The following is a 13,111-nucleotide window of genomic DNA, read 5'->3' on the forward strand; positions in this document are numbered from 1 at the left end:
TCAGGTGTTTTTATCTGCCATCCCCATCTGCCCCCAGCTGCTCCCCACCCCATCCCATCTCGTCCCATCCCATCCCTCCCGATTAGCGGGTCACAGGGCAGGGTGTTCAGGTGCCTGCGCAATCTGGTCCCCCCCCACTTCAAGCCATGCTCTCTCCACGGTAGAGGGCCAATCCTGCACCCCAGGACCGCGGTGTGCCCAGGGATGCAGGGATGGGAGGAGGGTGCCAAGAGCTGTGCGTGCCCCATGCTCTGTGCGCTCCAGCACCCTGTGGTGAGCACGCGTGGACCCACTGCACGCCCCTGGAGGGAAAGGGAGGGGACATAAAGGAACAAATCCACCCAGGGCTCAGCAATTTCACCTCCAAGGCTTTTATTACGGTGTGCAACATGCCCACGAACACACGCTTGGGATAATGCAACACAGGCAGCAGGCACTGGATATGAGCAAGGAGGAGGGTGGCGAAGCAGTGAGGGTGCGATGCTGCCGGCCTCCTCAGGTCCCCAGCACCGGGCGCAGTGGCCAGCACAGGTCGCTTTGAGCCCAGGGTACCCTTTGCCACCACCACGTCCTTTTTGGAAGCAGAGTTTTGCAGATCTCAATTTACCCACAGGCTCGGGCAGGAGCAGAGCCCGGCTATGCCCCGGTGTGGGATGGAGAAGGCTCGGTGCAGCCTGGCCCTACTGGTCACAGCCTGGCCATGGCCATTTCTTTGTGGTGCAGCAGCATCTCGTGGTCGGTGGAAGCCGGGACCCTGTCCCGGTGGGGATGCAGCCACCCCTCAGCTCCACGGCGAGCGCAGGACGAGGTTTGGGACCTCAGCAATTCCTCATCCTCCTTTTGCAGGTGAGAAACAAAACCAGTGCCTGGCTTTGCACAGGGGCAGCAGGCAGGAGCACGGTCCCCTCCGTACAGTGAAACCACCCCACTGCTGCTCCACCCATTTCAGCAGCTTAAACAGAATGCGTGTCCTAAGAGCTAACGCAGCAAACACAGCACCTCCACTGCAGTCACCAGCTCTCTGTATTCTGTACGCAGTCCTCGCTGGGTAAAACGCAGACTAGAAACAGATTCTCTGCTTCCAAATGATAAATTAATATGAACACCAACAGCACAAGCTTGCAAGCAGCTTCCTGACCATGCACCGTGTTAAAGCATCTCCCACAACAGAGAGACGTGCACCCACACACTGCCTGTAAGGACAGATCGAAATTCACTCCTCTCTGCCACTGACTCAAACCAAAAGAACACTGCATGTGAACCCAGCATCCTGAGGCCACTTTTCAGAACCAGTTTGGTTTTTTCTCCCTCTCCATCTCTCCGCAGGAGTTTAGATCTCATCTGCAAAGCTTCCACACGTGCTTCATTAAGCAGTGCACCCAGGCGAGTCCGGAGGAACAGCTCAGGACGCCTTGCCCACACCACACCACTGTTCCGGTACATGCACACTGGTGTGAGTGTGATAGGGGGACAAAGTGAGCTTGTGCTGGTGCCCGAGCACACGCGGAGCTCTCTGCCCAGGCACACTGAAAAGCTCTGCTGCCCTGAAGCCCTCGAGGTGACACCGCACGGGGCTCGCTGCAGGGCCTGTCCCAGCACACGTCCCGGGCTCATACAAGGGACCACAAATGAGATGTAAAGGATGAGCCTCACCACGCTGGGCCCAGCAAACCCCAAGGTCCTGGGGTCCAAGCCACACGGTCCCCAGACCAGCAGGGCACGGAGCAGACGGAAATGAATTCCCATGCAGAGGGAACGTTTGGGGATGCTCAGCTACACTGGAGAGAGATGGGAAGGACAAGGTGGGTGCCCTGGTGCCCAGCAGCACTCCACATAGGCATGCAGCATGGAGATGCCACCAGCCAGGAGGGCACCAGTGGCACGTCATGGGCTGGCGGCGGCCGCGCCGGCGGGGCACACGGGGCCGTGCTGCATGCAACGGATGAGCTCCTTGCGGTTATCCAGGATGGTGTCGAAACTCTCCTGCAGCCGGTTCTGCTGGTCCACGACTTTCTGCTGGAGGCCGTGGATCCAGCGCAGCAGGGCCAGGCGCCGGTACATCACCAGCTGGATGTGGTGCTTCTCCTTCTCCCGCTCCTTGAAGCGCTCCTTGTCCTGGAGGTGCTGCACGGCCGCTGCCAGCACCGGGAAGAGGGTCCCCGGCTCAGGCTCGGACGCCCCTGCCTGCGGTGGGCTCCTGGGGATGGGGACAGAGGTAGGAGGGTCCCAAGTGCTCCCGCAGGCGCTTTCGGGGCTGTCGATGCTGAGGGAGCTGCTGCCGTAGCCATTGTCCTCCACGGGGGAGCTCAGGGACTTGCCGTAGCCCCCGCCTGCCTCCTCGGTGCCAGCGCTTTGGCCCCCAGCCCCATCGACCTCCGCTCCCTCGGGGGGGCTGCGCACCCCCTGCTCGGGGGGCTGCGGCCGCGCAGCGCCCAGGCTCAGGGGGGGGCCCGCGGGCCGGCCCTGGGCCATCTGTCTGTGCATTAATAACAGCAGATTATCCGATGGATTTGCCGTGGTTTCGCTCCGCCTGGAGCTCTCCTCCGGCGCGGAGCCCGGCACTGCCCGGCTCCAGTTCTCGTTGCTGTCACAAACCTCTCCCACGAAGTTGGAGTTGGAATCCTGTCCATGCCCGGCCCCTGGGGTGGCCGTGTCCAGCGCTGGGCCCCCCCGGCCCTGCCGGAACGGGGCATTTGCCGCAGGGCAGACAGCAAACATCTCGCTGGTGACCTGCCTGCAAGAGAGATGCGGAGCCATAACACGCTGGGGGTCCCCGGGCTGGCACGACCAGCACTGACCGGCTGCAGCAGGAGCAATATTCTCTTTATTTGCCTGTCTTAATGCTGCTGAACCCAAGTCACGGGCTTATCCCTTCCTGGCATTTGGCTGCTGCTCTCAGTGTGTCCCCAAGCAACATCATCCAGAGGTGACTTCTCACCTGATGCTAAAGCCTGAGGCAGGGACCCATCCACCCATCTCTCCTCCAGCCAAAACTCAGGCTTCCACAGCTCCCCTCGGTGCCTGTCGGAGGGCATCGCCAGCGCGCTCTGCTCCGGCAACGTTTGAGCTCCAAGCCCCTGTGTCCAGCCTGGCCTTGAGCACTGCCAGGGATGGGGCAGCCACAGCTTCTCTGGGCACCCTGTGCCAGCACCTCAGCACCCTCACAGGGAAGAGCTTCTGCCTAAGAGCTCAGCTCAGTCTCCCCTCGGGCAGGTTCAAGCCATTCCCCTTGGCCTGTCCCTACAGGCCCTTGTCCCAAGCCCCTCTCCAGGTTTCCTGCAGCCCCTTCAGGCACTGGAGCTGCTCTCAGGTCTCCCTTCAGGAGCCTCTCCCCCAGGCTGCCCCAGCGCCGCTCTCAGTGCAGATGCCCCACGGCACGGCACAAACCCGGTCGCATCCCCTCAGCCCTGCACCCCACGGCCGGGCGCGGGGCGCTCCCTGCGGCGCCCACGATGCCCAGGCCAGGAGCACCCAGCTCTGGAACCGCTGCTTCCAAGGATGGCACCGGCGGGGGGATGGCGAGAACGGCGGGGGGGGGGGGGGGTGAGCCCACGGGCACCATCACCTGCGCTGCCCGGGGCTGGGGGCTCCGCTTCGACCCCGGGGGGGGCACCCCTGCACGCTCAGACCCGCACCCGGCCGAGCCGCGCCTGCCCCCGACCCCGCTCCGGCCCCATCCGCTCCGCCCGCCCCGCCGAGCACTCACCGGGGCTCGGTTCGCTGCCGCCGCCGCCGCCGCCGCCGCGGGTGGGAGCGGAAGCGGCCCCGCGTGGGGACGCGTCACGGCCGCACTTCCGACGGCGCCCGCGGCCCCCCTCTGGCCACGCTGAGGGTGGGGGGGAACGGGGCTGCGGGCTCCGCATGGGCGCATCCGGGCGCGCCCGCAGCGTCCCGCGGGGAGCGGCCCTCCTGCCTGCTTAGGAACGGGAGAACCGGAGAGGTTCGGGTCTGCGGGGGGCCATGGATGGAGCCCCCGGCACCCCCGTGCACCGGGTATGTGGGTGCATCCTGTCGCGGCCGGGGTACCCGGGTGTTGACGCCCCAGCGCCGGGGGTACCCGCGTCCCGCCGGTCCCGTGACCCTCAGCTGGTCCCCGGGGGGCGCTGGGTGCTCAGTGGGGCCTTTATTCGCAGAGCCGGGGTGTCCGGGCGCTGGGGAGGGGAAAGGCTCAGCGACATCAAAGGGCTCCCGTGGGGGTCACATGAAGCGCCATGAGGCTGCGAGGGGTAACGGGGGCCTTGTGCGGCCCGGCTGTGTGCTGGGGGGGGCACGCAGCGGGAGGCGGTGAGACCGGGGGCAGCCGGGGTGCTGCGGACCCCCCCGTTACCCAGAGCTGCCTCCAGCAGCGATGCTCTCACCTCCTGCTTGGTCCACCCCGCGTGGCCTTCACCAGCATCCGCCGGTAGCTCTGAGGGGAGCACGGTGCCGTCACCCCAAGGGCTCTGCAGACCAAGGCTGCCCCATCCAAAGCCAAGCGCTCGGCATCTCCCACCCAGCCCGAGCGGGAGGAGAAGGGATGAAGGTGCTTTCAGGGTGCACAAAGATCCTCTCTGAAGCTCTGGACTGTTGGAGGTGGGACTGGGGTTGAAGCACCACAAACTGATGTTTCCCCGTGATGTTGCGAGGGTTCAGAGCAGTGGAATAATGCTAATAAGTGATAAATAGGTTCTTTTAACTTCCCATCTCCCTGGCAGGCCCCTGGGCAGCCTTTCCTGCTCCGGGCTGCTCCAGCCCCAAAGGCTTCAACACCTCCATCAAGGGGGAATCGGTGGGGCAGGAACCAGAGCTGTAACTGGGGCACTTGGGCTGCAGCACTCCTGGGGAAGCCTGAGACTGAAGAAACAAAACCTCCCTGCCCCACCGGAAAGGCAGAACCCGGCTCAGAGGCGTCTGCGAATGGGCAGGAAAGAATCTGGGCAAACAATGGGCTCAGCTTTGCCTTGAGCTGAGCTTCTTGGAGCCGGTTTGTGGCCTGGTCTCAAAGCAAAGCAAAACAGCCCTCACTGAGAGCAAGGAGGAAGGCTCCATCCATTCAGGGACCGTCTGCTGGCTGGGAGGAGGCGCGTCTGACCCGGGCCCTTTTCATCATGGACTTCAACAAGCGAAACAAAAGTGAAGTCTGGCTCCTGGGGTTTGCTCCTGTCTCAGCTTTACTCATCCCCAGGGATGCCGGTGGGGCCGCAGGGTGCGGATGGGCAGGAGCCTGCTCCAACCTGCGTTGGCTCCGGTTCCACTGGTGCTGATGGGAACCTCCCCGAAGCCATGGCAGGAGCCGAGCTGGTGCCGGGGCCATGGGGCGATCCAGGAGCACTGTGCACAGGGGTCTGCCCCGCTGGCCTTGGTTTCACTGGTGCCGCTCAGGTTCCGGCCAGCGCCCCCAGACCGGGGTTTGATGGAGACCAGAGGGGTTCGCTGCTCACAGTGAAAACAGCTCCGGTTCCCTGCGAGCCAGCTGCCCCATGGACACTGCCAGGGGGGACTGCTGTGGGGAGCCCCGACTTATGGTGCAGGAGAGAGGGGACGTGGGGACATGGGGACGGCTGGGCTGATCCCTTTGGGGGCGGGAGGAGAGCGAAGGTTTGGAGGTAGAGGGGGCTTAGTGATGGATTTGAGTCCTCTTCCCCTCCCCTTTCCTTCCCCTGCTTTGTTCCAGAAATAAATCAAAAGCTCTCCCTCCAGGAAATTAAAAATCGTTTGCGCAGACCGAGGCAGGCCCTGGGGCTCCAGGGCTGGATCCGGGGCGAGATGAGCACCGTGCTCCTCGGGGCTCAGAGGGGTCCAGGCTGACCCCCCGGAGCCAATCCAGAAGGCACCAGACCGGGTCCCTGGCAGCCTCCCCTTGGGCTCAGCGTTTGTCCTCGCTGCACCCGTGCTGAAAGAGTTAAGGGTGAAGCCCTGCAATAAAAGGCAAGGCCAGAAGAAAGAAGCGCCCTGCAGCGCAGCGGCCTCCCCAGCGCCTCAGCTGAGTCCAATAAGGGAGGAGGGAAAGCTCCCGAAAAGCTCCCGGAGAAATGAAAGCAAACAGCGGTGACCCCAGCGCCGCTGCCCCGCCGCTGACTCCCCTCTAATTGTGAACACATTCGGCTGAAGGCAAAGGGGGGGACACAAAGGAGCGGCCCAGGGAGCTGGTGGCTGGGAGGGAGCAGCGCTGCTCAGCAGGGTGAAGACGTGGCCATCGGGGATGCTGATGGAGGACGGATGGGTGCAGGGTTCGTGGAGCCACTGGGGCCATTGCGTTGCAGGGTTGGGGCTGGAAAACCTCATGTCAGGAGCGCTGGCAGGTCCTCCTGGTGGAGAGGGGAGGATGCTCTAAGGGGTTTGTCCTCTTGGCCTCACTACGTTTAAAAACAGTGCTCTTATTTTCATAGGTCTTGGTCCTCTTTGTAGGCTGAGGAAAAGGAAAGCGTCCTCAGGCTGTGCAAGTGCTCCTGCTCCTCTCCAGGGATGGGATGGCAAAGCCACTGGCTTTGAGGTGGGAAGCGTCACTGCCAGCCTGGCCCTATTCCACCTTCATCCCTGTCCCCATCCCATCGTGGGGTGCCCTCACATGCAGCATCCCATCACCTGCATTTCCCACAGGTTCTGCAGCCCCAGGACCTGGGCTGGTCCTTGCTCTACCTGTAAAACAAATCGCAGTTCTATCTGAATTAAAGGCAGTGACAGATGCACTGGATTTGGTGAAAAATGCCAGGAATCTGCAGCCAGATTGGATTTCAGAGGAGCCGGGAATCCTGCAGACTGTTCCCACAGGACTGGAGGTCAGAGCCTGCACCCCTGAGGATCAGCCCTTGGGATGCACCAGGGGGAGGAAGAGGAGGAAGTGGAGGAAGGGGTAGGGAGCCCAGCAGGGAGCTGAGGGAGGGACGAGCCCTTGGGGATGGTGACACAGAGCCCCATCACCCGAGGGGGGACTGACCCCACCACCGAGCCGCCTGTGCCCCAGAGCAGCCTCCTTCCTCTTTGCTTTCGCCACCTCCCCAGAAGGGGTTTATCTTGTTCAGGGAGCTGCGCTCTGCCAGGAGAGCGGAGCTGCTGTCCTGCAGGCATCGCCTCTGGGGTTCATCCGCTGCTGAGCTACGAAAGGGGAATATGGGTGCCAACTCCACCCCTTCCATCAGAGCGGGGCCCAAAAAAGCACCATTTCCTCTTGGCCGGTGAATCACTGATAAACTCCAGACAGAAAGGTCTGGTTAGGAAATTGTTTGGGAAACGGAGAGGAAGGGGGAAGGATGGGAGCTCACTGCCTCGGGGCTGGCTTTGCCCATGGAGTCACTTCCCTGTGCTGCAGGAGCCTGCCTCCGGGTCCCTGTGATTGCTCTGGCCATGGGCCACATCCCCAGCCCAGGGCAGGGGGTTCCCAGCTGGCAAATCACGGAATCATGGAATGGTTTGGGTTGATGGGATCTTAAAGCTCATCCAGTTCCAACCCCTGCCATGGGCAGGGACACCTTCTGCTAGAGCAGGTTGCCCCAAGCCCTGTTCAACCTGGCCTTGAGCACTGCCAGGGATGGGACAACGCTTCCACTGCCATAATAATAAATGATCCAAATAACAATATAATAACTAATACAATAATAATATAATAACTAATACAATAATAATATAATAACTAATACAATAATAATATAATAACTAATACAATAATAATACACTAAAGGCAGAAACACCCACGAATTACAGATTATGGCTCAGTGTGTGTTTGGGTGTGCTGTTGCCCTCACCAAAACCTAACCATTTCGAGCAAAACAAGCCACTGCAATGAGCTTCCCCTTAGAAAGGGCTGGTGTAAGTAATTTGGAAGGGGCTGCTGTATTGAATACAAAAGGGCTGGTGGAACGGGACCTACACAGCAAGCAATCCATGCCAGCACGGTCCTTGTCCCATGCCGGTCCCCGACCACCACATCCTGCAGCACAGACCTCTTGGCAGTAATGGGACCATCCCCGTGGATGGAACGGTCACGGCAGCACAACCTCCTGCACCCCAACTGCTGCACACTTGTCCTGAAAGAGAAGAGCTCCGCATTTGGACCTCATAATGCAGGAAAACTTCAGGATTTTGAAATTTCAGTCTTGGACACGAATCTGATGCATTCCGTAAATGCTTTAATTTATCCCTTTGTCACAACATTCAATAAAGGGCTTTGTTTCAGCTGCCCTGCTTTGATTAAGAACTGTAGCAGACTCTAACCTGAAGGAATCATCTTATATTGTGCTGGTGGAAATGAAATGTTTGATTGCAGAGGGAACTTTGTGATGTGGAAACTGCTCCAGTGGAGGACTTCGAGCAAGCTTCACCCGGGACAAGCCCGAACATCTGCAGGAATTCAATCCGAGGAAAACCGCCTGAAAACGTGGGATTCTGAGGGTACAGTTAAATGCCTGCCCACGTTGCAGCCGGGTGGGACAGGGGTGCCCAGGCTCTGCATCCTGCAGATCCTGCTCCAAGGGAGGGATGGAGCCTTTCCTTCCCCTTTCTTTCCTTTCCATGGCAGGGTGAGGGGTTTAGATTCCCCTAGGAGAGAAGGTAATGGGATGGAAAACAAGGAAAACCAAAATCCTGTGGGTATTTGGGAACAGGAGCACTTTTCCTTAGGGATGGCAGAGCGGGCGGCTGGCAGCCGGTGCTTTGCCGTGCTAATCCTGGGCTCTGCAGGTGCCCTGTGCTGGATGAGGAGCAGTAGCACATTTTTGAGGTCAGAAAGCAGAGTTTTCGGCAATTAGAGTGGGACGCCGAGATAAACCCCTGCTTCCCAGCGGGTCCATTCCCATCAGCCATCAGCCCAGTGAGACGGACCCCAGCAAAGGGCTTTCCTGTCGGGAACAGCCTGGCAAATGCTCTCTGCATGGGTGAAATTCCCTCCGCTACTGAGGTTATTATCCGCGGACAGGAACCAACAATATCCTTTCATTTAGGCTCTAATGTGAACAATGTGCGCTGGCCGGGGGAGGAAGGGAGCCACTGCTGCTCCAGAGCCTTTGAAAGATGCAGGCGGGAGCCAAACCAGAGGGGAAACAAAACCCCGCAGTGATGCAGATGCCGGGACATGGGATCCAGCAATGCACCAGCGCCGATGGGTGACACTGGAAAGGGCCGTGGTGCATGGCCAGGGACCCAGAGCACACCAGGCACCCGTGTCCCAGAATGCTCCTCCCGGCCATCCTGCAGTCAAGAGCCCCAGCCATGGGGGTGTTTTGCCCACTGGGGAAAATCACCTCCTCTGCTGCACCGGCCTGTTCAGCCTCGTAATTACAATTTCCATAGGGCTGGAGGGTGCAGTAAAACACTTTTAAACTCGTTCCATCACACAGCTCACAGGAGGCACCGCGCAGGTCCCAGGGTGTAATTGATGACTATAAAACCACTTTCATTTCCGTTTCTGAGGCGCAGACAAGACAAACACAGCAGGGAAGGGAGCACCCAGAGCCGGCACACGCGTGCCCTGCAGCTCCTGGCACTGCTGCTCCAGCACCCAGTGGTTGGTGGCAGTGTCCCAGGGGCTGCAGCCAGTTCGCTCCGTGCGGTTTGCAATGGGACCGGTGTGGTTTGCAATTGCTCCCCAATAGGGAGCTCTGCTGGCAGCAGCATCCCCATCTCCAGACCCATCCCTGTCTCCATCCTCATCATCACTCTGACCGCCATCCCCATCTCCACCTCCAGCACCACTACGATCCGCATCCCTGTGCCTGGTGGGATGCGGCATCCCATTCCCACTGGCCACTCCAGTGCTATTCCCTCCTGAGCAAACCCCACAGGGGCTCGCAGGGGAACACGGGGGGATTTCTCCTGTATTTACTCTCACAGTGTAGCCATTATGAATATTCACACCCATGTGGGGAGAGCAGGCACGTTCCCCGACGGGGATATCAGTTGGAACATCATCTAATTGATTACATGGAAATTGCTCCTGGTGGAAAGGGAAGCCCTCGCCTTGCTCTTGGTGAATTAATTTAGCTTTTGCCATTCTTTGCTGTGCTCAATTAATCTTGTTAAAGTGATAGAATTTGAGCTCGCACTTCGCACACAGGGGTACTGAGGAGGACCTGCCTCATAATGATGGGTGGTTAATTAATGAGGGGGTTCCTTTATGTGGGATTGGGGTCCTGCCCTGTGCTCGCCATGGCCATGATGTACAGGACCAGAAGGTGCTGTCCCCGCCAGGGATGCTTGGGCCACCGGGATGCAGGATGCTGAGGTGGGGATGCACCATGGGTCGGGTCCCCAGCTCTACACAGAGACAAAGAGCATCAGCTCCTGGCAGCTGGCGAGGAGGGACATAATCCCACAAAAGTCCTGCTCCAGGAGGATCAGCGGGAGAGGTGAGGGGCAGGCCGGGGAGCCCCCACCGTGCCTGCCCCACTATTGACTGCCTAAACAGTTCTTTGGTGATTACAATGTAAATATAGCTTTTCATGGAGTAAAGGCCTTTTATGGGATCCACACACACTTAACCACTTAACCCCGGCGACAAAAAGAGCAGTGAATTAGCTGTTTAGAGGCTGCTCGTGCAGAAAAGCCGGCTCCTGAATGGGATTTGGGGATCTCTGTGTATCAATTGCTATGCTTCAGGGGCCCTCAATGGGGCTTTTGGCGTTCGAGCATGTGCCAAAGGGCTCGCGTGGGTACGGATGGAGTGTCAGGAAAAAAAGGCAAGGAAAAAAGCAGCTGCTTCTCCTTAATAAAACAATGATTTATTCATTGCGACTTGGGGAAGGGGTGGGGGGGACACAGGCAAGTGCCAAAGCCATGCTCACCCTGCTCTGTGCCTGGGAGAGGCTCAGGGGCTGAGCCTGCCTGAGGAGCAGGGGCAAAGAGAGAGCAGCCCAGGTGGCAAAACCAGATCCCAGTGCAGCCCCAGCCGGGCTCTGTGGCAGGAAAGTGATCCTGGAGGGACACCTCCTCACTGGACCACAGATGGGATCTCACTGAAGCCAAAGGGCTGACAGGGAGCAGAGCAAGTCGGGCTGTAGCCCTGCGTTTAGGCCTGTTGCCGATGGAGAGATGGAAGTGGAAGGCAGAGGCAGGGTAGGAATAGGAATGATGCACCACGATGGGGTTTGACATCACCAGTTTCCAGTGAAACTGGAGACACCAGCAGCATCACTCACACCCTTTTAACAGGAGCCATGGACAAATCCCAACCGCTCCAGAATTCTATAGGGGTTGGGGCTTTGGTGCTGGCTGGTGAGTACCAAATCCAGCTCCTCCAGCCCTGCTTTTGCTCCCTGCAAGTATCTGGGGGGGGTCTTTGCCAGCTGCCTTGACCTCATCTAATCTTTTCCTTCCTCTTCTTTTCCCTTTCCAGCAAAAAGGGAATGCAGTCAGTCAGTGGCAGTGACACCTCAGGAGCTGTTATAGTTTAGATGCTACAAGTGGCTTTTGGGGTGCTGGGTGAGCATTAGGACAAGTATGAAACATGCACATCTTACCATGCAAAGAGAACACACCTCTCAGGTACTGATCCCCCATCATCACATGCACGAGCATCATCAACTATTGAAAATCAATAGGCCAGTAGAAGGGAAGCAGCACAGAGCGTGTTGCATGAAAACAGCCTTGAGGAGCAGAAGGAAAAATACTAGCTAAAAATGAAATTAATCTCTTGCAAAGCTGCAAGATTTGCTTCTCACCCTCCCCCTCCCTGCAATCTTTTACGTCATTTTCTTTAATTACAGCTGGTTTAGATCTCTGCTGCCTGGAGAAGCATAGCTGGAGTTAGCCATAAATTGGGCTTCTGGATGCTACAAGAGAAAATACTAATCCCCAAGGACTGAACATCTGTCCACATGGAGCACATGCATTGTTATAATTAATATTAATGACTAATAGTTAATAGAGAATGGAACTTTTGCTTTACAGGTCACCTAATAAGCCCAATCCTGCTGCAAGCCTCAGACAGAGCTAGTTTCCATGGCAGGAGCTGCTGGGCAATCTGGTGAGGGGAGCCCACTCCAGGCTCAGCTCTCAGTGATAAAGCAGGAGTTTGGGTGTCCCACTCCTGCAGGACCCCTCACCGCTGTCCAGCGGGTCCCAAGCTCCGTGGCAGGGGGTTGGAACTAGGTCATCTCAAGGTCTTTTCCAATCCAAACCATTCTACAAGCTCTGCCCTGGCAGGATAACTGAGCAGGAGCAATGGCCAGAGGGGCACAGGCACCCTCTGCACCAGCTCTGCCCCTGCACGAGGCAACATCTTTGCATCCTCGGTCCAGCAGGACAGGTTGTTTTTCCTCTCTGCTGTTACCTTTTCCTTCGTATGGCAGAAAGCGCTCGCATCTTGGTTTTTTACTAAATTCTTGTGCTGTATTTCCGCACTTCTTGAATTACCTACTCCATTTCAGGCAGACTAAAGCCATTCCTGCCTGGTTCTGCTGCTCTTTTCTGTGTTTCCTTCTTTAATAACAGAGTGCCAAAGGAAAAGAAACAGATACTGAAACTAGCACCAGCTCCATTCCAAATCCAAATGCATGCTAAAGATGTTTTCATGAGCCCCAAAAAGGACCCTATTCATCACTCCTGGAGGAAAGATGCACCAACTTAGCAGCAGGGTGAAAGCCAGAGAGGATAAATAATTGTGACATAGCTGCTCTAGAAGACACCCTCCCTTGCCCCACACTTGGAGGATGCCTGAGGGTCTTTTTGTCCTTTAACCCACACACTTGGGTCTGGGACAAGTGATTAAAGGTCCAGGACAGATGAGGTGCAGAAGCTCATGTGATAAGTGCACACAAAACATACAGCACACTCCTTTTCATGTGTCCATTCCGAGATAATTTTTCACATGTTGGAAATACAGATGATTTTAGCCTGGGTCTGTCTGGTTTCCCAAATAACCTGTCTATTTGATAAATAACATAAATTAAATTAGACAAGACAAACAAATAGTTTTTTTTCTCTCCCCCCTTCAGTCTCTTGGCAAAAAGGGAAAAAAAAACCAACATAAGGGGAAGAAAACATAATTCAGTGACTGCCTTGAGCCCCTGAGGAGCCATGCGGTGGTGAAAGCTATGATTATAAACGTGTCTGCAATGTTAACCTTTAACACAGACCAAAGGCCGTCCCTTCCTCTGATTAATAAGTTCTCCTTTAATTTCTTTACTATCATTTAGGCTCC

The 13,111-nt window shown here is 57.5% G+C and overlaps 1 protein-coding gene and 1 long non-coding RNA gene across 4 annotated transcripts; one reads left to right on the forward strand and one right to left on the reverse strand.

The window, feature by feature from the left end:
* Positions 1–355: 355 nt before the first annotated feature.
* C18H1orf216 (chromosome 18 C1orf216 homolog) lies at positions 356–3,786 on the reverse strand. The gene is made up of 2 exons (XM_065697813.1): positions 3,707–3,786; positions 356–2,734 (listed from the first exon to the last, which is right to left on the reverse strand). The coding sequence occupies exon 2, from the start codon at positions 2,716–2,718 to the stop codon at positions 1,885–1,887; it is 834 nt and encodes a 277-aa protein (XP_065553885.1). The 5' UTR covers positions 2,719–2,734; positions 3,707–3,786; the 3' UTR covers positions 356–1,884.
* Positions 3,746–8,779, forward strand: LOC136023398 (uncharacterized). 3 transcript variants are annotated; one of them, XR_010616570.1, is made up of 3 exons: positions 3,746–3,993; positions 6,369–6,758; positions 8,243–8,779. It is a non-coding gene; the product is annotated as an uncharacterized LOC136023398 (long non-coding RNA). The 3 variants fall into 3 exon arrangements; XR_010616571.1 differs by lacking the exon at positions 8,243–8,779 and having other exon boundaries at positions 6,369–6,472; positions 6,580–8,173; XR_010616569.1 differs by lacking the exon at positions 8,243–8,779 and having other exon boundaries at positions 6,369–8,173.
* Positions 8,780–13,111: the final 4,332 nt, after the last annotated feature.

Source organism: Lathamus discolor, chromosome 18 (assembly GCF_037157495.1).
Source record: "Lathamus discolor isolate bLatDis1 chromosome 18, bLatDis1.hap1, whole genome shotgun sequence".
Taxonomy (NCBI): domain Eukaryota; kingdom Metazoa; phylum Chordata; class Aves; order Psittaciformes; family Psittacidae; genus Lathamus; species Lathamus discolor.